Source organism: Lynx rufus, unplaced genomic scaffold (genome assembly GCF_022079265.1).
Source record: "Lynx rufus isolate CCGP_SWC_20201006 ecotype Redwood Valley unplaced genomic scaffold, mLynRuf1.p SCAF_2, whole genome shotgun sequence".
NCBI lineage: Eukaryota > Metazoa > Chordata > Mammalia > Carnivora > Felidae > Lynx > Lynx rufus.
In genome coordinates, this window is record NW_025814834.1 from 733,639 (window position 1) to 753,800 (window position 20,162).

A 20,162-nucleotide genomic window follows, 5' to 3' on the forward strand; every position below is an offset into this window, starting at 1 on the left:
ATTCCTCTGGGCCAGAGCCTTGAAGGGGTGCAGCGGGCAGGGGTGCAGGAGGAGAATGGCCCTTAGGGGAAGGGGCGAGGGGGGGAGGAGGCATGTCTTGCCGCAGAGGCTGTCAGCCCCACCAGGTGGGGGTGAGCCGAGGTGGCACCTGTTCCTGGCCACCTCCACCCAGCGTGCTGGCCTCTCAGACTCCCTGGTGGCTGCTGGCCCCTGAGCTCCGGTGGCTGACCCGGGGGTGGGGGGACACTGCCTTCCCTCAGCCATGACACATGTCCTGATGACAGCGCATTCCCCAAACGACTCAGTGTGGGCGCCAAACACATCGGGAGCACGTGGCCCTCCCGGGCCTCGTGGGGGACAGTGGGAGGAAGGAGACGGCGGTGTGGAGGGGCCCTGATGGCTGACGGCACCAGGTGACCCCCGTCTCCCGGACCCTGACTCCACCAGACAGCAGGGCTGGGCACCCGTGGGGAGGGGAGGCTCATGGTGAACAGCACAGGTGTCCCTGTCTGGACGCTGCTGGGTGTCCCTGCTGTCGTGTGCCCTGGTGGCTGAGGTGGGTCCTGAGACCAGCGAGCGTCGGTGGGGACCTGGGACTCGTCGGTGTCACCGTCTTGGCCGTGAGGAATCTGAGGCGCGGGGCCACCGGCTCCAGCCCCAGGCCCTCCAAGGGGCCTCCCTGGGCCCAGACACGTGTATGTGCACTGGAGTCACAGACCTTGAGACATTCCTTGTGGCTATAAGTCTCCCTGAAAAATGGTTCTTCTTCTATAGGGGAATGGGTGTGTGGTCCAGCCCAGGGGCGTTAGGGATCACGGTGCTTTGATCTTAACAGGCTCTTTTTCTTGGGCTCCCCTAGCAGCTTCCCACAGTGAGACTGGGGGTGGAAGTGGGGGCCCCCCTTCCGGCACCAGGTAGGCAAAGGGCCAGGGTGAAGGGACCCCAGAGAGGTGCTGGAGGAAGGGCAGGGGGTGGTGTTTGGAAGGAGGGAGGCAGGTGGGGTGCAGCAACAAGGAGGTCTCAAGAAGGACCCCAACCCTCGCCTGTGAGACCTGGGGGCCTCCCCTTCTGTTGGGGGCTGTTGGGGTTTGGGGTCCTGGGGGTACAGAGAGGAAGAGGGTGGGGGGTTGTGCCCTTCTGCACCCCACAGCTGGCCTGTCTGACCTCAGGAGGCCCCACATTCGCCCCAAGCCAGTCCAGAGCTGAGAGGCAAGTGATGGCCTGTAGCACCTGGGGCGGCCCTCGTGCAGGCCCTGTGGCCCGGCTGGAACCGGGCACCGACTGCTCCAACGTGTCATCCCTGGTGTGCGCACCAGGGCCCAGGAGGCGCTCTGGATTTGCCTCTCGAGTCTCCGCTCCTGCCCCCACGAGCCCCGGGGCTGCCCGAGTCTACCGCCGAGCCCTCTGCGGATGCCGACCCGGTGCCCCTACCGGGCTGACCACGTGTCCCTGGCCGGGCAGGACCACTCGGGGTGCCCTGCAGCCGCTGGCGTTCCTCTCACCTGTCTCACAGGTGGGCCCCCCGAAGCCGGCTGGGCATCGGCAGCTGAAGCTGTTGATGCCGTGTGTGCAGGTCCCGCCGTTCTGACATGGATGGGAAGCACATTCGTTAACATCTGAAAAACAGGGCCGGCTGGGGCCTCAGTGGACGAAGCCAGGTTGGGGAGACTCTGCCCGGGCGCCCTCCCGGCCTCGCTTCAGGGGGGGTCGGCTGAGACGGGGCAGCCGTAGCCCCGCCTGCCATGCTCTCTGTCAGGGAGCCTCTGTGTGGTCCCCCTCCATCGCCCACACTGTGGGGACAGACACCCTGACCTTGGGCTCTTGGGGCCCCTGGCTGTGCTGCAGTGAAACTCACCCAGGTGACACCGCCTCCCGGTGAAGCCTGAGAGGCAGGAGCAGCTGTAGGAGGGGTTGCCCGTGATGCAGTCGTCAATGCACTTGCCGCCGTTGAGGCAGGGACGCAGGGCCAGGCACACGGAGGCTGTGGACACAGGAGGGAGCCGAGCCGTCCCTTCCCTCCCCTGACCCAAAGGGCCCGTCTCTGAAGGATCGCCGGTGGTCTGCTGGCCACCCAGCATCCACGATTCACTTCCCAGGTCTCCCAGGGTGCCCAGTGCACCTGCCGTCTGTCCTGCTGACATTTAGATTCCTACGCTGTGATTCTGGCTTTCCCTGGAGGCCAGGCTTTCCCAGAATCCTTTAAGCCCACAGCACTTCCTATCTCTTTAATGCATCAACTTGTCTGAGGAACTAACAAGGTTCAAGGCCCAAGGGTGCCTAGCGACACAGGAAGGTGTGCGGGCATGAGTGAGCCTGATGAGAAGGACGTCTGCAGGTGTGGACGAGGGGGACCCACCCCTGTGGGAGCCAGAGGCGGTGGCGGGGGTCCCTCGGGCCTTTCTGAGGGGATGCAGTCTGCTCCCAGGGCCGCCCCTGATAGTTACGGAAACGCACGCCCAGCTGCCCTCCGGGTCTCCCCGCGTGAAACAGGAGGGCCACACTCAGGGCTGTTGAAGTCAGGGTTTCTCACATCATGGCCTCCTGGCCAGGGGGTCTCCAGCGGTCCCCGAGGGCCACCCAACCCCATGCCAGGGCCTCGCAGGACGTGCAGCCCACAGAGCTCAGCTCAGGGGGCCGTACCCCTCTGGAGAAGTAGGGCCACTGAAATCTGCGATGAAGAAGCACAGCTTGCAGGTAACGAGAGCACCCCCAGGTCTCGGATCTCCTGTTACTAGGAGGGCCCCGGGAGATCTGGCGTGGTATGAAGGAGAGCCAGCGGGGGACACTCCCGGAAGGACCTCGTGGCCCAGAACACCATCAGAGCTAAGGGTATCTTTTCGGACGGCCCCCGCCCCTCACCCGTACCCCTCCTCCGTTCACTCGGTCACACTGTCACTCTGCCGGCCGTTGTGTGGTGGCTGTGTCCACCAGCCGTTTCTGGACCGGCCTTCCTCAGGAGTGAGCCTTCCAACGGTGGAGGCGCTGCCTCTCGCGTGTGAACTGACCCTCCCGTCCCGGCACGGCCCGTGTGTAGGCAACCCGGACTGACACGCACGGGCTCCCTCTCCTGGGCCCGCAGCGTGGCCGCGGGGAAGCAAGGGGGCTCCTGTGGGCCTCTGTGCACACTAGTTTGGAAGGCCCAGCCCTGCCTCCTCCGTCTACTCCCCCAGGAGCCTGGGATCGTGGAGAGAAGCACGTCACCGTGGGAAAAGGATCCCCGAGGGACTGGCCAGACCCTCTTCTGAAGATCATTTCTCAGGGTCACAGCCTGCAGCCTTGGTGGGGAGCATGGGCCTGGCCACAGCTAGACACACGCCTGCTCTCACACCTGCTCCCACACTCGCGTCCACGCCGCACCGCTCACGGCAGCCCACACCTGCACCCGTACTTTGATCCCTAACCACAGCCTAAGCCCCTGGCTACTGGCGGGTGACAAGCAACAGACCTCCCTGCCATCAGAGACGCAGCGGTGTCCCCACCCCCGAAACACCACCGCCCAGAGCCCAGATGGGCAGAGTAGGCCGCGGGCTTGGCCTGGCCCGCCCAGGGGCTGCAGGAGGGCTTGTGTTCTTGGGTGCCCCGCTTGCCACTTTGGGGAAGGGGCAAAATTATTGGCTCCTGGGCTCCCTGGCCTGTGGGTTCCCCATCCTCTGAGCTCAGGCTCTGGCTGGGGCCTATTTGGTGCTCCAGTGAGTGGGTGGGCTCGGCCTCCCCAGGCATCTCTCACCGGGGCACCATCCTCAGGCCTTGGTGAGTCTTCCTGCCCGCTGGGGTGCACACCCGCCCTCCCCGGCTCCTGCCCCCGTCCCTGCAAAGTGCGCGCCTGTTGCCCTGGAAGGTCTGGGTGGGATCCACCCGCGCTGGGTTCGCTCGCCGAGCTACGAGGTTGGGAGAAGTGGGAAGAGGGTCCTCTCTGTGGCCTCGGTCTCCTTGTGGGTGGGAGGTGAGTCCGCGAAGGCGGTCCCCACGTGGGCGTCATTGTGGCCTCAGCCTTTGCAGGCCTGTGGTTAGTCCTCCCCTCAGAGTGGCCACATCAATCATTTACACACCCTCTCCCATTTCTAAGCACGTTCCAGGAAAGTCTGCACCTCGGCCAGCGCCACACAGGGGAAGGGGCTGGGACAAATCCTTCCTTGGCTAGTCCCGACTGTCTGCCCTAAGATGGACCCTACCCGCCACCCCGCCCCGTCTGATGCGTGGTCATTGCCTGAAGGCCCCCTGGGTGTCGGGAAGATCCCTCTGGTCAGGCAGATGCGGGGGGTGTGAAACAGGCAGCAAATCCCACCAAGCATCAAGTCCTTGGCAAACAGGGGGAGATGAGTGAAAAGGGCGCCTGCCTCCCAGGCGATCCTGGGGACAGGTGCCCCTCCCCGGCCCAGGACACAGGCTGGGGGAGAATGAGGGGAGAGTGCCAGCTCCTGGACCCAGGACGGGCGACCCCGGCTTCTCCGTGGTCTCCAGCATATTCCCCCATGCGGCGCCCAGAGCAGGAATAGGAAAGCCTCCCCAGGAAAAGATGGGGCTCAAGGGGCGAGCCGGTACCAGCCCAGGTTCCTGGCTGGGGGAGGGGGTGGGCAAAGCCATGCCCTCCAGCTGCCTGCTTGTCCCCAGCGTCCAGCACCCCCTTCATCCAGCCTCGTCCTCCCCGCCCTCTCTCCCATCCTGTCCTTCCCCCGTCAAGCATCCAGCCCCCTTCTTCTTGCCCCCTCCTCCCTGTCCCCAGCATCCCAATCCCTTCCTCCCTGCTCCGGTCCCCTCCTGTCACCCCCCACCGACTCCCTGAGCCACCCCAGCCCCCACAGCCCTGAGCCGCTGTTTCCATCCTCTTACTTGTATGGCCGCAGCCCCCCACGCGCACCTGGGCATCATCGATTCTGAACGCCCAGCGCCCGGGCACGCCCACGTTGGTGGTGGTCTCCACCTCGACCATGTCCGCGGTGCGCGAGCCGGGGATGCTGAAGTAGCGCCGCCCGTCACCCGCATTGAAGCCAGCCTGGGGTGGGGAGAGTGGGGGGCAGGCGCCAGTTGGGTCCCCAGGTCCCCCTGAGGCTCCTGAGACCCACATAACGTCTCCCCCCCGCCCCCCCTCCCAGTGGCCAGGGTCAAAGAGATCACGTGGAAGGCAGCTTTGTAACTCTGGAGCTTTACAGGTTTAGGGGTACCCCTACCACCCCCCATGTTGTCCTTGTCCCGATCAGCAACCTCCCAGCCAGATCCTGACCCCAGCCGCCAGTCCCTCCAGCCACCAACCTTGAGCACTGGCGTGCTCCCCACACACACACCTGCGGGGCTCACTCCCTTGGAGTCTCAGCTCCCATAAGGACCAGGGGCCAGGGGCAAGTGTGAGCTCAGGAGAAAGTAGGTGGCCCGGGAGGAGGTGGGGGCCTTCACACAGTGCAGGAGCCCTGGCTGGCCTCGGGGACTTGCACTTGACCACGCCCTCCACACTTAAGACTTCCTGCCGGCCACAGTTCTGTGGGCCATGGGCCAGCCCCTGGGACAGTCAGTGCACGGAGGACCACTGGCCTCTTCACGGTACTGGCTGTGTGCAGGGAGGGTCCGCCCGCCTTGTCAGCTGTGACAGGCGTGGCGGTGGGGAGCCGGGCCCCTACCTGGGCCGCGATCCCTCCCAGGCCAGTGGTGTCACCCCCGCTGCTGGCGTGTGTGCCTGTGGTCCACGTGATAGACTCGTAGTTGAAGATGGTGAAGGAGAACTTGCCGTCAGTGATGAGCACAGTCTGGAACGTGTTGACCTGCCGAGGAGGGAGGTCTGAACAGGGCTCTGCACCCCAGTGTCCACGCCGCAAGGCCCTGCCCCCCTCCGGCATCCCTTCGCGCACTGCCCTCATCCACCGGCTGTGTTCCCGACCGGGTGGTCAGCCATCTGCCGTCAAGCTGACGGCCTCGTCCCCGTCCTCCACCGTGTCCCCAGCGTCTGAGGCCCCGGCACGGGCCAGACCCCCAATATCTGTCGCCTGGTGAGTGAGACACACCGAGGGGTCATGAGGGCCCACGGACGCCAGGAGCAGACGCTGCACCCTGTGGTGGCTGGGGCACAAGGGTGAGCGTTGACTGGGCCAGATCCGCACCACTGCCTTGTGTGAAACAAAAAAACGTAAAGGGGGGGGGGCGGGAGGGAGATAAAAAAAGGAAACAAGAAAAAGTGGTCTTAGTAATTCTTGTTTTTCATGGAATTTTCTTCCATGAAACTATGCTTGAGTAGCATGTATAGGAGACGTTATTTCAGATCGGGCAGGGAGGGGGGCTGTTTAAAAAGTGATCTCGGGACTAGTAGGAAACTCTCTGAAAGAGGATAAAATTGGAGCTTTACATCTTTACCTCACTTTAATAAAGCCCACGTCAAGTAAGGTCATGGATGGAACCATCAAAGCCCTAGAGGAAAATATGGGCACTCGAGTCTGCAGAGCTGCGTCGGGGAAGGACTTGAAGCATAACGTCTGTCGACCGTGAAAGCCAGAAAGGAGATTTGTACGTTTGACTACAGAAACTTCTGTGTATAAAAAGTGCCGTAAGATCACACTGAATAGCAAACAGCAAAGTGGAAGATGTTTCTACAACATAGGTGGCCGGTGAAACTGTGGGTGCCTTTAATTCAAGCACAACTTGTACGGGCCAGCAAGAAAAAGACGAGAAAGGTGACAGGATTGGCAAGGGTCGCGTGAGCAGATGCGTTACAGCAGAGCGCGACCGCCCGGTCACACCGAACAGATTCGCCAGCCCTGGCCGCCAAAGGCCTGGAGTAAAAGGAAAAGGCCTTCCCCGTTTGCCCGTGGCGCTGGCGAGGGAGGGGAGCCACGGGCGTCCTGCTGGGCCCAGGGAGACCGCGCGGCCACACGTGGCTCACTCGCACGTCTGAGGCCACGAGTCTGAGAGGCGCGTCAGAGCTCTGCGGGCAGCGGCCTCCCTGCTGGAGCCTCGTGCCGGGAGACGGTCCCCGGTCTAGCGGGGCCGCGCGGTGCCCGCCTCGGGGCACAGGTGCCGCCCGACACGGCATCGTATGGTCCATCTTCTTACTTCCGTAAGAATTGGCAAGAGGGAGACCGAGTGCTCCCCTTCGGGATGGCAGACCTGGAGCTAATACGACCAGGACGCCGCGGCCACGAAGGCGGGAAAGCCGAGGGGGGACGGAGGGCGAGATTAGGGCCAGCAAGGCCAGCGGCGGGGCTTCGCGAGCTGCTGAGGCCCGGTGTGCGAGGAGAGCGAGGCCGGGCGTGGGGCTTACGTCCCTTCCTCCCTTCCTGTCACGCGGCCTGTTCCCAGAGGAGGGCTTTCCGGGTCCGCCAGCGCCCGGCCCCGCTCCCAGCCCAAACTCAGAACTCTGAGCCCTTATAAGAATTCTTGTGTTGCTCAGACATTCGCACCCCTGGGCCCGGACACCGGAGAGCAGTAAGGTTTTCTCTGGCAACACAGGAGGGGCTCAGGAAACAGAGGGCACAGGTGACATCACGGTTTCCGCGATGCCGTGGGGAAGGCGGACGCTGTTGAGCGAACAAAACCACAAAACGGCGTGTTCTCCGTGGCTCTATTTATTTCTTCAAGTGGGTGTCAGTATACAATAGGAAGTGTTTACTGGGAGTTACCTCTTGGTGGTGGAATCTCTGGTTCTTTTTTTCTTTTTGTTACACAGATGTTTTTCTTACAAATTGGTGATAAGAAAAAACAAAACTTAGCGAAAGATGAGTGGGCTCTGCATGAATGAAGTTCACCAGCGTGAACGCTCATCCGTAGTAATATTTACAGAAAAAGCCCATCTTTCCCTGTTGACCGTCCTCCTTTTAGGAAGCGAGCACCACAGTCGCTCAGCGGCTGCGTCGCTCAGCGGCTGCCTCGCTCCGGGCGTGCTCGGTCCCCCCGCTGCTGGAGAACTCGGCCAGCGCTCTCCACCTGCGCTGTGTTCCCGAGCCGCCGCTACTGGGGACCCCGCACCGCCACGCCGAGTGAAGACCTCACCTGTTCCCACCCTCTGCCCACCCACTTGTGTGTGTGTGTGTGTGTGTGTGTGTGTGTGTGTGTGAGAGACGGGAAACCAGGCCCTGCCCTTGACTGCTGTGCCCGTGCCTGTCCCCTGCGGTCCACTGTGCAGACACATCTATCCCTCGGGGCTGCTCTGAGCCTTCCTGTCCCTCGAGCCCTGGAGCCTCCTGTGGCTAAGCCGCCACCTTCTGCCTGGCACAGCAGTCCCACGGGCTGTGCTGGCTGAGTGCTTCTCGGCCCTTGGCGTCTAGAATGTGCCGCATAGGAGACACGGGTCCCCAGTGCCTTCGTCGTCTGGCATTATCGCAGAATAAAGGATAAAACAGAATAAACTTCCCGCATAACCTGTTGAGTTTCAAACCATTCCAAGAGGAGACTCTTCTAATACATGATCGGTATCTCCCTAGCGTGTGAACTCCTGTATCGGGGCATTTGGCGTTTTCCTAGAGGCAGATGGGTTCCAGGGGGGTGGGGGCTGGGGAAGGTCAGGGCTCTGCCCTCCTCCAACCTGACTCTGCGACCCTGGGAGAGTAACTTCCATCCCTGAGCCCAGTTTTCCCCTCTCGGCCGTGCACCAGTGATTATGTCTGACCCACCTCAGCAAGGCAGGGTCCCTGGAGGGAGAGCCTGGACCCCAGACCGACGTCCTCCCTCCCCCAGGACAGAAAACTCACGGGGGAAGAGGAGCTGCCTCCAAAGAAGGTCACACGGTGCCAGGTGGCTATGAAGACCCAGGTGGCGGAGAAGTCCTGGAGCTCGGGGAAGTAGCGCCTGACGTCCTCTGTGGCTCTGCGCAGCGTGGCAGGGTCCGTGGCCTCCCTGTAGTACACGTCACCTGCACGCCGATTGTCCACGTCTGCCCAGAAGGCTGCCACCACGCAGCGGTCCTTGGCGATGGGGAAGGCCGCGGGGGTGAACTGAGAGACCTCCTTCAGGAAGGAGACGACTCCGTTATTGTTCACCTGTCAGGAAGCCAGACGGGGGGCCAGTGGGCACCTGGGGACAGGTGGGTGGGCCCGGCGGCCTCCCCTGCCTCACCCGCCAGGCGCCCTCCAAGGGGGAGCCGGCCTTGAACCGGGCAACCCTAGGACGGCCTGACAGTTCCTGGTCCCTGATATGGGACCCCTCGGCCCGTCCCATCCCCTTGCGGACAGGCTGCGCGCTCAGGCGCAGGCTCTGACCTGTTTGCTCTACCTGATGCGCCGCACGGCGCCCAGACCTGAGCTGCTGCTGTGGGGTCAGGGAGCTCCCGCTGTGGGCCCTGGCCTTGGGCAACTGGGGCGCTCAGGGTCCTGGGTCCCACTCTAACCAGGCACCTTGGGAGGCGCCGTAGGCTGCCGGCCTTGGATCCAGGTCCGGACAGGTGAGCTGGAGCCGCGTGAGGTGGGCTGAGGGGAGGCCGGAAAGGCCTGGGTGTCTGGTTGGTGGGGAGGGTCTGTGCTCAGGACTTCAGACAGTAGGGAGCTGCAGAAGGCTCCTAAGCAGAAGGGGGGGTGGGGGGCGGCAGGCAGCGTCTGTGCGGCAAGACGCAACTGGTCCCAGTGCAGTTAGCCGCGCAACCAGGAGGCAGCTCAGCCTTCACCTCTCTGTGCTCTGGGTTTTCACCTGTGACATGGGGATAACACTAGTTATTGCCTCTGGGATGCTGGCAGCCTGGAACGAGTTAGTGAGCACAGAGCTGGGCCCTAGACTGTCAGGATTTGCTCCTGGGAAGATCGTGGTCAGAACTATGCTTTCAGAAAAGACTCTGGACTTGCCCTTTAGGTGAGGGTGGCACAGTAACCCAGAGAAGCACAGCTCTCTTCTTAAAGGCACCGAGAGCGATCGAGCAAGTGAAGTATTTCAGGGCTTGGATTCCAAATTGAGGACAGGGAGGGACCGAAGGCGAGCCCGGCTCTCAAAGCTCCTTCCCGCCCAAGTGAGGGCACCTGCACACTGAGGAGCAGTGGCTGCAAACAAGACCTAAAGTTTTGCAGCCTCGTGGAGGAACAGAGAGAGAGACATCAAAGCTCGGCACTCACTCAGGGTTGGGGGTAAGCCCCCACACTAAGCTGGGTGAACTTGAAGTACACAGTCCTCATGCGGCCTCACGCTCTGCCGTCCCCTCACCCAAGCGATCCAGGGCCCCTTGAACCGGGACTCGGATCAAGGCTCGGATTCTCAGTTCCCAATGGATAGCATCCTGAGGTTCCAGAAGCAAAGAAAACCCTCTCTGGTGGAAGCTGGCATCACCTTAGGCCTCAAGCTATTACTGTAAATAATTGTTCAAGTACAAAACCCAGGTCACAAAGATAATCGGGCACATAAGGAAACAAGGTACCACTCACAAGAATCAGCAGAAATGCAAGAAACATTGGATATCAGAATTATCAGACCAGAGACTATAAAATGACTAAGTTTACTGTGTTCCAAGTGCAAGCTTTAAATTTCTTCAAGAGAATGGCCAAAACAATCTTGAAAAAAGAACGAAGTTGGAGGACTTATACTTTCTGCTTTCAAAATAGACTGCAAAGCTGTAGCAGTCAAAACAGTGAGGTCTTGACTTAAAGACAGAAATATAGACAAATAGAAGAGAATAGAGAGCCCAGAAATAAGCCCTCACATATATGGGCAAATGATTTTCATCAAGGGGGGCAACAGAAAGGGCAGTCTTTTCAACAAATGGAGCTGGGACTACTGGACGTCCACATGCAAAAGAATAAAGTTGGACTCTTACCTCACCCCAGATACAAAAATTAACTTAAAATGGATCAAAGACCTAACCATGAGGGCTAAACATATAAAGGTCAGAAGAAAACATAGGATAAAAGCATCACAGCATTGGCTTTGGTAATGATTTCTTGGATATGACACCAAAGGCACCGGCCACAAAAGAAAAAAAAAACAGACAAACTGGAGTTCATCAAAATTAAAAATATTTGTTTCTATCAGCAGAATGAAAAGGCAACCCACAGAATGGGAGAAAATATTTGCAAATCATGTATCTAATAAGGGCTTAATATCTTAAACATATGGAGAGCTCCTACAACTCAGTAACAACAACAAATGCAAACAACCTGATTAAAAAATGGGCATAAGACTTCAATAAACCTGTCTCCAGAGAAGATCTACCAATGGCCAATAATCCCATGAAAAGATGCTCAACATAACTATCATTAGGGAAATGAAAACCTAAGCCACAATGAGCTAACACCTCACACCCATTAGCATGGTTCCCATAAAAAAACCTAGAAAAGAACAAGTGTGGTCAGGGACACGGAAAAGCTGGAACCCTTGTGCACTGCTGACAGAAATGTAAAATGGCACAGTCGCTGTGGAGAACAGTTGGCAGTTTCTCAAAAAATTGCAAATAGATATACCATATGATCCGGAAATTCTACTTCTGGGTATATATCTGTATTAGTCGGCTGTGGCTGCCATAACAAAATACCAGACTGAGTGGCTTGAACGACAGAAATTTGTTTTCTTGTAGTTCTGGAGCTAGACATCCGAGATGAAGGTGTTGTCAGAATTGGTTTCTAGTGAGGCTCCTCTTCCTGGCTCGTAGATAGCTCCCTCCTTACTGTGTCTCCACACTGCCTTTCCTCTGTGTGCACACGAGAAGGGAGAGAGCTCTCTGGTGTCTGTCCCTCTTATTATCAGATTGGGGCCCTACCCATACAACCTCAATTTACCTTCCTGAAGGCTCTATCTCCAAGTACAATCACCTTGGGGGGTAGGAATCCAACATAAGAATTTTGGGTGGGACACAATTCATCCACAATGATACTCAAAAATAATTGAAAGCAGGGTCTTCAGGAGATCTTTGTACACCCGTGTTCATAGCAGCATTCTGCACGACAGCCCAAAGGTGGAAGCAACCCAAGGTTCACCAATGCATGGATGAATAAGCCAATGTGGTCCATCCGTATGATGGAATATGGTTCAGTCTTAAAAAGGAAGGAAATTCTGACATGTGCTACAAAATGGATGAGCTTTGAGGACCTTATGCTCAATGAAATAAGCCAGTCACAAAGAGACACATGCTGTGATTTCACTTATATGAGGGATCTAGAGTAGTCACATTCATAGAAAATAGAATGGGGGTATCCAGGGGCTGGAGGAGACGGGGGTGGGGGCGTGTCTAGTGTAGACAGAATTTCAGTTTTATAAAATGAAAAGAGTCTGGAGGTGAAGGTAGTGATGACTGAACAACATGTCCTTAATACCACTGAACTGTACACTTAAAAATGGTCAAGATGTAGGGGCACCTGGGTGGCTCAGTCAGTTAAGCATCCGACTTCAGCTCAGGTCATGATCTTGCAGTCCATGAGTTCGAGCCCTGCGTCAGGCTCTGTGCTGACAGCTCAGAGCCTGGAGCCTGTTTCAGATTCTCTGTCTCCATCTTTCTCTTTCCTCCCCTGCTCATGCTCTGTCTCTCTCTTCTCAAAAATAAATAAATGTTAAAAAAAAAAAAAGGTCAAGATGCTAAGTTTTATATTATGTGTATTGTCCACAATATAAAAAATTGACTAAAGCAAAGTCTGGGACAAAAAAAATAATCAGGAATGGAAATTCACTTTTTAATAAACCATTTTAAAGAACTAAATAGAAATTCTAGGACTAAAACTAAGTAAATAACAAATTAAGAACTAAGTAGATAATTTAAGAGCAGATTTAAATAGATAATTTAAGAGCACAATTAAAGGAAGAATTAGTGAGCTGGACCTAGAATACAGGTCAGAAGAAACCATCTGGAATTTAGAACAGAGACAAAGACATGGAGAGTAGAGAAAAGAAAAGAAGATTTATGTGAAGCAGGAGGATGGTCAAATACAGGTATGGTTTGGAGCACCAGAGGGTAGGGAGGTATATAAAGGCAATGGCTGAGAATTTCCAGAACTGATGAAAGACATCAGGCCACATATTCAATAATCCCAGTGATTCCCTAGCTGGAAGAATTAAAATATAGCAACAACAAATGACTGCTGTAAATGCACATCAACGATAAGGAGACAGTTATAAAAGTAGAAATATATGAATTATCATCAAGGGTCTTTCCCATAGAGTGGCAGCTGATTTCTCATAAGCAACAGTGGGGACTAGAAAATGGTGGGATTGTGTCTTGAATACGCTGGAAGAAAATAATCTGCTTGCAGTTTTATACCCAGATAAAATATCCTTCATTACTGAAGGCAAAAGAAAGATAATTGAAATAAATAATAAATAAGTAGGAACTAAATAGCAGATCCACATAAACAAAGCCAAGTCAAAGGGAAATGTAAAGTCAGAGATGCAAGGAGGGGAAAAGGGCAAAGAAGGTGAAAGAAGGTGCTATGAACTGAATGTCTGTATCTCCCCCAAATTCTTATGTTGAAACCTGGCCCCCACTGTGATGGTGTTAGGAGGTGAGGCCTGTTGGAGGAGACTAGGTATGAGGGTGGATCCCCCATGAAGGAGATTAGTGTCCTTATAAAAGAGACCCCAAAGAGCTGTCTCTGTTTTTCTGACATGTGAGGACACGATGAGAAGATGCTGTCTATTAACCAGGAAGTGGGTCCTCACCAGACACTAAATCTTCCAGCCCCTTGATCTTGACTTCTCAGCCTTCAGAACTGTGAGAAATAGTGTTTGTTGTTTAAACTACCCAGTCTAGGGGCGCCTGGGGGGCTCAGTCAGTTAAGCGTCCGACTTCAGATCAGGTCATGATTTCACTGTCTGCAGGTTCAAGCCTCGGGTCGGGCTTTGTGCTGACGGCTCGGAGCCTGGAGCCTGCTTCAGATTCTGTATCTCCCTCTCTCTCTGTCTCTCCCCCTCCTCATGCTCTAGCTCTCTCTCACAAAAAGACATTTAAAAAAATTTTAACTGCCCAGTCTGTGGCATTTTTATCATAGCAGCCAGAACAGATTAAACCAGAAGGCATGAGAATAAATCTAAATGAACATTGACCATATAAAGAAATAATATAAATAAAGCTTTGTGTAGTTGTGTGAAAAAAAATCTGTAGAATTAAGATTAATGATAATAGCTTATAAATTGGGAGAATACATAAGTGTTTGAAGGTCACTGTATTTTCCAGAAGGGTAAAGGCATTCACTTATTAGTGAATATTGGTAAGTAAAAATGAATACAGTACTATCTAGGATAATCACCAAAAGAATAGGAACAGTGTATATCATCCTAACCGATAGAGGGGATGTGACTGAATGATTAAAATACTTGATGTATAAGATGGCAAGAAAGGAGAGAGAAGGAAATATAAAGCAAGTGGGACAGACAGCACAGAAGATCTTAGATTGAACCCAGCTCCGTCAGTAACACTTTAAATAAAAATGAATTAGATGTTCCGGTTAAAATACATACTATCCAAATGCTAACCAAAGGAAACCTGGTATAGACCATAAGGCAAAAAGTATAGGTGGAAACCAAAAGGGCCACTTCTTGGTAATAAAGGAAGATATAACAAGTTTGCATTTTTACATGCCTAATAACAACGTTAGTTATCACATAAGTGAAAAACTGACAAAAGGAAATAGGTCAACTCATAACCACTGTGGAACATTTCAACATACATTCCTTAGCAAAATGGACTAGGCAGACAAAATTATCTGGCAGGATACGGAAGATGTGAGCAATGAAAATAGTGAGTGACCTAATAGATAATACAAATATCTTTTTAAAAATTTACTATATACTGATCACATAGCAAGTGTCAACAAATTTCAAGTGATTGCAAAAAATAGTTTGTTCGCTGGCCACAGCGCAATTACACTCAAAATATTAACCCCCAAAAGGTAGGAAATTTCTATGTATATGGAAATTAAGAAATATAGTTATAAATAACTTGGGAGCGAAAGATAACAAAAGTGCTATTTAGAAAAAACCCGTGAGGGTGTGGGGCACCTGGGCGGCTCAGTCGGCTGAGCTTCGGCTTCAGCTCTGGCTCAGGTCATGATCTCGCGGTTTGTGAGTTCGAGCCCCACGTCGGGCTCTGTGCTGACAGCTCAGAGCCTGGAGCCTGTTTCGGATTCTGTGTCTTCCTCTCTCTTTGCTCCTCCCCCGCTCATGCTGTCTCTCTCTCAAAAATAAATAAACATTAAAAAAGTTTTTTTAAATAAAAAAAAGACTCATGAGGGTGAGGTGCCAGCAAACTTAAAAGGGGAATTTATACCCTTGCATGCTTATCTCAGTGTGTATACTTAGTGAAGAAACCAAAAATTTAGTAAATAATCCACATACAGGAAAGAAACGACAACAACAACAAAACAGGGGAAGAGAAAAACAAACAATTAAGAGCACAAGTTAATAAACTAGAAAACAAACACTGAAAAAGAGAACCAACAAAGCCAAAATTTGGTTTGTTTCAACTACCAGCAAAATAGATAAACTTCTGTTGGAATTGGTTAAGTAAAAAAAAAGGTACTGATGGCCAGTATCAGGACTGAAAAAGAAAATATGGCTTCATACTCTGACACTCTCAAAAAAGATAACAAGAAGATACTGTAAATACCTTTATAATAACAATACATTTAAATTTTTAGATGAAATGAAAAAAATTTCTAAAGAACTGGGTTAAGAAGAAATAAAGGAGGAAGGATGTTAGCATAACAGAGAACTGACTTTCTGGAAGAGGATGGACAAGGGCCTCCGTGGACTGGGACAAGAGAAACTGAGAAGATGCCCCAGGATCCCAGCAGATAGTGTTTTCCACAAGTGAGGTGTAGTGTGAGTCGGGGGTGGAAAGTGAGGGTGCCCACTGTCTTACCTGTAATAAAGCAGAGCGGTGAGAGCTAGGCTTGAAATAAGCCATCCGATCAGAACTTTGGTTGTTATCATGACAATGGGGTAGCAACCCTCTAACGCCCCAATGAAAAAGCAGAAGGGCCCTGATGACTGAGTAAAGATTCCCAAAGCTGAGATAAATGGTTTTAACAATGAGGATTTAGAGAATTTTTTTTTAAGGATTTAGAATTTTGAGGGGACCCGAAACATTGGAAGTCCATTTGGTTGAGCTGCGTGAGTGACAACTGCAAAGCCTTGCTTATTGGTGCAGAGTCACTGTCTTCTGCTGTGTCCCTGGATCCTTGCTTCCTCCTCTATCCTGACTTCAGCTGCTTTAAGGAAAAAGCCACATATGGCAGGAGACTTCAGAGAGGGGAAGGACTTATACTTTTACAACTCTGGGATGTATTAGTGTAGGTTCATCAGTTATAACAAAGCTAGCACTGGGGTAGGGACGTTAATAATGGGGAGGCTGTGCATGTGTGGAGGCAGAGTATATATGGGAAATCTCTATCTTCCTCTCAATTTTGCTGTGAATTTCAAATTCTTCTGAAAAAAATAAAGTCTTAGAAAAAAGACAACCCAATAAAAAATGGGCAAAGGACTTGAATAGTGAATAGGCATTTCTTCAAAGAAGGTACACAAATAGTGTGAAAGATGCTCAGCATCATTAACCATCAGGGAAATGCAAGTCAAAACCACAATGGGACAGCACTGCACACCCACTAGGATGGCCGTAACGAAAACAAAGAGACAGTAACAAGTGTTGGTGAGGGTGTAAAGAAATTGGAACCCTCATACACTGTTAGTGGAATGTAAAATAGTACAGCCACTTTGGAAGAGTCTGGCAGTTCCTCAGAAGGTTAAACATAACATAACTACACACGTCAACAATTCCATGCCAGGTATACATCCATGTATATCCAGGAGAACCGAGAACACATCTACACAGAAATCTATACGCAAATGTTCATAACAGCATTATTCACAATAGCCAAACAATGGAGCCAACGCATGTATCCGTCAACTAACGAATGGATAAAGATAAATGGAATATTATTTGGCCATAAAAAGGAATGAAATACCCTTGCCACAACACGAATGAACTTTGTCAACATTATATTAAGTGAAAGAAGCCAGACAAACTAAACTGTATGATCCCCCTTCTATGAAATGTATGGAAGAGGCAAATCAATAGAAACCGAAAGTAGATTTGTGATTGCCTAGGTCAGGGCAGAATTGAGGGGCTGGAGAGTGACAAGCGCGGGGTCAGGGTTTCTTTTGGAGGTAAGGAGAATGCTCTAAAATTGTGGTGATGGACGAACAAATACTTGAAATCTATGAAAACCCATTGCATTGTAAGAGAGTGAAAGGTAGGGTATGTGAAGTATATCTCAATAAAGTGGACGGAAGGAGGGAGGAAGGGAGGGAGGCGGGCAGGGGTTGGGGCTTGGGCATCACCCGAAGCTAAAGGCCACACAAGCGAGCAGCTTCCCCTGTGCACACCACCCCCTCCCCACCCCCCACCCGCCCACCTGGCTTCTAGAGGCAGAGCATGGGCCTCTGACTCAGGGGAAGACAAACTTGCAGTGGAGACAGGAAGCTTAAGGGAACCCCGTGGCCGGGATTCAAGTCCCACGGCCTCTGTGTCTAAGTGTGTAGTTGCTGCCTGCTGTTCCGCCAGGAAGGGTTGGGGCTTCTCCTTTCAGGGACCACTGTAGTTGGGAGATAAGAGGACACCGCAGAGCCCTGTCTGCAGGCTCTTGTGCAGAAACTGGTGGAGTCCGGGCGTTGCGGGCCCAAGAGGCGCTCCCATGCAGCAGCTCCCCCTGCCCGAGGCAGGGCCCAGCTGGGAGCTTGCAGAAGCCAAGGTGACCCATGGGGGCTCATGACTCTGAACGTGCCCACGAGCTCGGGAAGGGCCCGACGGGCTGGGCGGCCAAGGGGAAATTGCACAGAGGCTAAGGCATCTCGGCTTTACGTGAAAAAATGGCAGCTACCCCTGGGGGACCTCGTCTTTCAGGCCGGTGCCCAAAGCAAAGGTGCCGGCTCAGTGGGCCCTCGAGTCACCCAGGGTCCCCAGAAAGCCTGCCTGGCTTGCCACTGCTCTGGCCGAGCTGGGGCCCGATGGTGTCCCCGGGGGGGCAGCAGCCTGGGGAACCGCCCCGGAGCCCCAGCTCTGGCAGGACAGCCTGTGGGAAGGTCGGCCGGTGCTTCGGGTGGGATCGGACGCGGTCACCCTGGCTGAGGAGGGACTCTTGACCAGGCACGCCAGATTTTTACTGACCTTTGAGTTGCTGCAAATGGTCTAGCTGGGGGTCAGCACGCTGTTCCGCGAAGGGCCAGTTAGTAAACGTGTTTGGCTTTGTGGACCACATACGGTCTCTATCACATATTTTTCTTTGTTCTGTGCTTTTGTTTTTATAGCCCTTTAAAAATATAAACAGCATTCTTAGCTCACAGGCCATCCGCAAACAGACGATGGGCCAGTCCCTAGGCTGTCCTTTGCAGACCCCTAGTCTGGTCTTGTAAACAAAGCTCTGCCGGAACGCCGGGGCGCCGCTCACCCCCACTCCGCCTATGGCCGCTCAGAGTTCAGTGTCCAGACAGAGCCCTTCGGCCCGAAAGCCCCACATACTCGCTCGTGGCCCTCCGCTGAGAAAGCCTGCCATCTGTCATCGGGCCTGCTGCTCGGAAGGGCCCGGCCTGGCAGACGAAAGACGCCCACCTTTGGGGCCTGCTAACGTGGGCGCACGGTGCGGCCACTGGATTCAGTCTGGGTCACTCAGAGGGGTCCACAGGGAGGAGCGTTCCCTGATGGCGCTGATGGGGACCAAGCTGCCGATGGAGGCCTCTCGCCGGCCGACACTGCCCCCGGGATCCCTCCTTATACCGGAAATGGCACCACGGCCACGGCAGGGACCCAGTGAAAGGAAAGGCCTCTGTGTTGCTGGTGCGGAAGCCCCTCCCACACACCGGGCTTGTCCCCATGGAAGCTGGCCCACTTTCCATCTTGCCGAGAAGGACCGTGGGCCCCCAGGCCCAGCATCTAGGGGACAGTGCTGCTGTGGCAGCCCAACCACCTGCTCCGGCCACATCACTGTCAACTTCCTGGGCCATTTGTGCCCGACAGAGATGCTCCCTCTGTGTCACAGGCCACTGAGCAGCAGAACTGTCCAGGGACCATTCTATGCTTCCCACCATCCACTGGCATCGGGCCTTGCCGAGCTCTGGATCAGCCTCCCCAGACCCCACCCCAAAGACCTCCGCCCCTGACACCCCGTGGCCCTGGTCTGGGCAGCTTGCTCACTGGATGTGGCCGTCCCCCGCCAGGATTTGCTTCCTCTTGGTTGCCCTTGGGTAATGACCGGGACAAAAGGGAGGAGACTGATATGGGGTTGTGCGGGCCTATTTTGAAAATTGGGGCCTACGCCCACACTGCTCCTGGGCACGATGGTGCAGCTCCCCCTACCAATAGCAGGACAGGCCAGCCCCTGGGGGTGCCTGCCGGGTGCCGCCGGGCCGAAAGGGGCCTCGGGGTTCAAACTGAACTCTGGTGCAGCCACCTGGATTTTCTTGGTGGACCAACACGTCCCTAGGTCCTGGAGACACAGGTCACTTGGTTGCGTACCCCCTCACTGTCATCTGTGGTGGTCCACGGGGGCCGAAGTAGGGGTGTGACGAGTCTATATAAATTTCACTCAGATGCCCCCATTGCTTTTTTTCTCCTAAAGCCTGCAGGTGAAAGGTCTGTGTGCGAGCAGGCGATGGGTGGAGAGAAGGCACGAGATACTGAGATGGGCACACTGTGCAGGCGGAGACCCACCTGGGCACCGGCAGGGGCCACCTCAGGCCTGGGGGCTCGGGGGTCAGAAGCAGTGACGATTCTTTCCCCCTGGATCCGGCACCTGGCAAGGCAGGGAGCACCGCGGCCTGTGCTGGGTTTGCACCCCTGCTTGCAGCAGAAACAGTGGACCTGGCCAGTCACAACTATCCTGCTGGGCCTGACTCCCAACATGGGCCCCTGCCTCTCACGGGCTACCACACGTGTCGTGCGACCTTGTCTGGGTCCTTCAGACACAAGTCCACACTTGGCCTTGGGTTATGTCGTGTGTGGCGAGCAAGGCCATAGGAGCTTGGGGACACGGCCCACAGACCTCAGGCAGAGATCCAGATCAGGTTAGCGGCAGATCCCAAACCGTAGTGGCCTGTGCCCCTCGGGGGAGGGTGAGCCACGGAATGTCCCTCCACAAGGGTGGAGATGAGGGGGCCAACCGTGCCCCATCGGCCTGAGACCGAGGGGGTTCCTGGGCCTTCCAGTGCCGAGGCCTGGAAAGTTCTGGTAAAGCAGGATGAGATGGTCGCCCTAAGGGGAATCACCTATTTGGCCCATTTGCTGTCCCCGT

The 20,162-nt window shown here is 54.6% G+C and overlaps 1 protein-coding gene across 1 annotated transcript in view; it reads right to left on the reverse strand.

The window, feature by feature from the left end:
* SNED1 (sushi, nidogen and EGF like domains 1) overlaps positions 1-20,162 on the reverse strand; it is an 83,462-nt gene that overhangs the window by 50,629 nt on the left and 12,671 nt on the right. The window contains exons 2-6 of the mRNA XM_047084933.1: positions 8,670-8,957; positions 5,613-5,753; positions 4,831-4,993; positions 1,856-1,981; positions 1,503-1,616 (exon numbers count right to left, since the gene is read on the reverse strand). Of these exons, the coding sequence (XP_046940889.1) occupies positions 1,503-1,616; positions 1,856-1,981; positions 4,831-4,993; positions 5,613-5,753; positions 8,670-8,957 (832 nt within the window). The remainder of the gene's footprint in view (positions 1-1,502; positions 1,617-1,855; positions 1,982-4,830; positions 4,994-5,612; positions 5,754-8,669; positions 8,958-20,162) is intronic.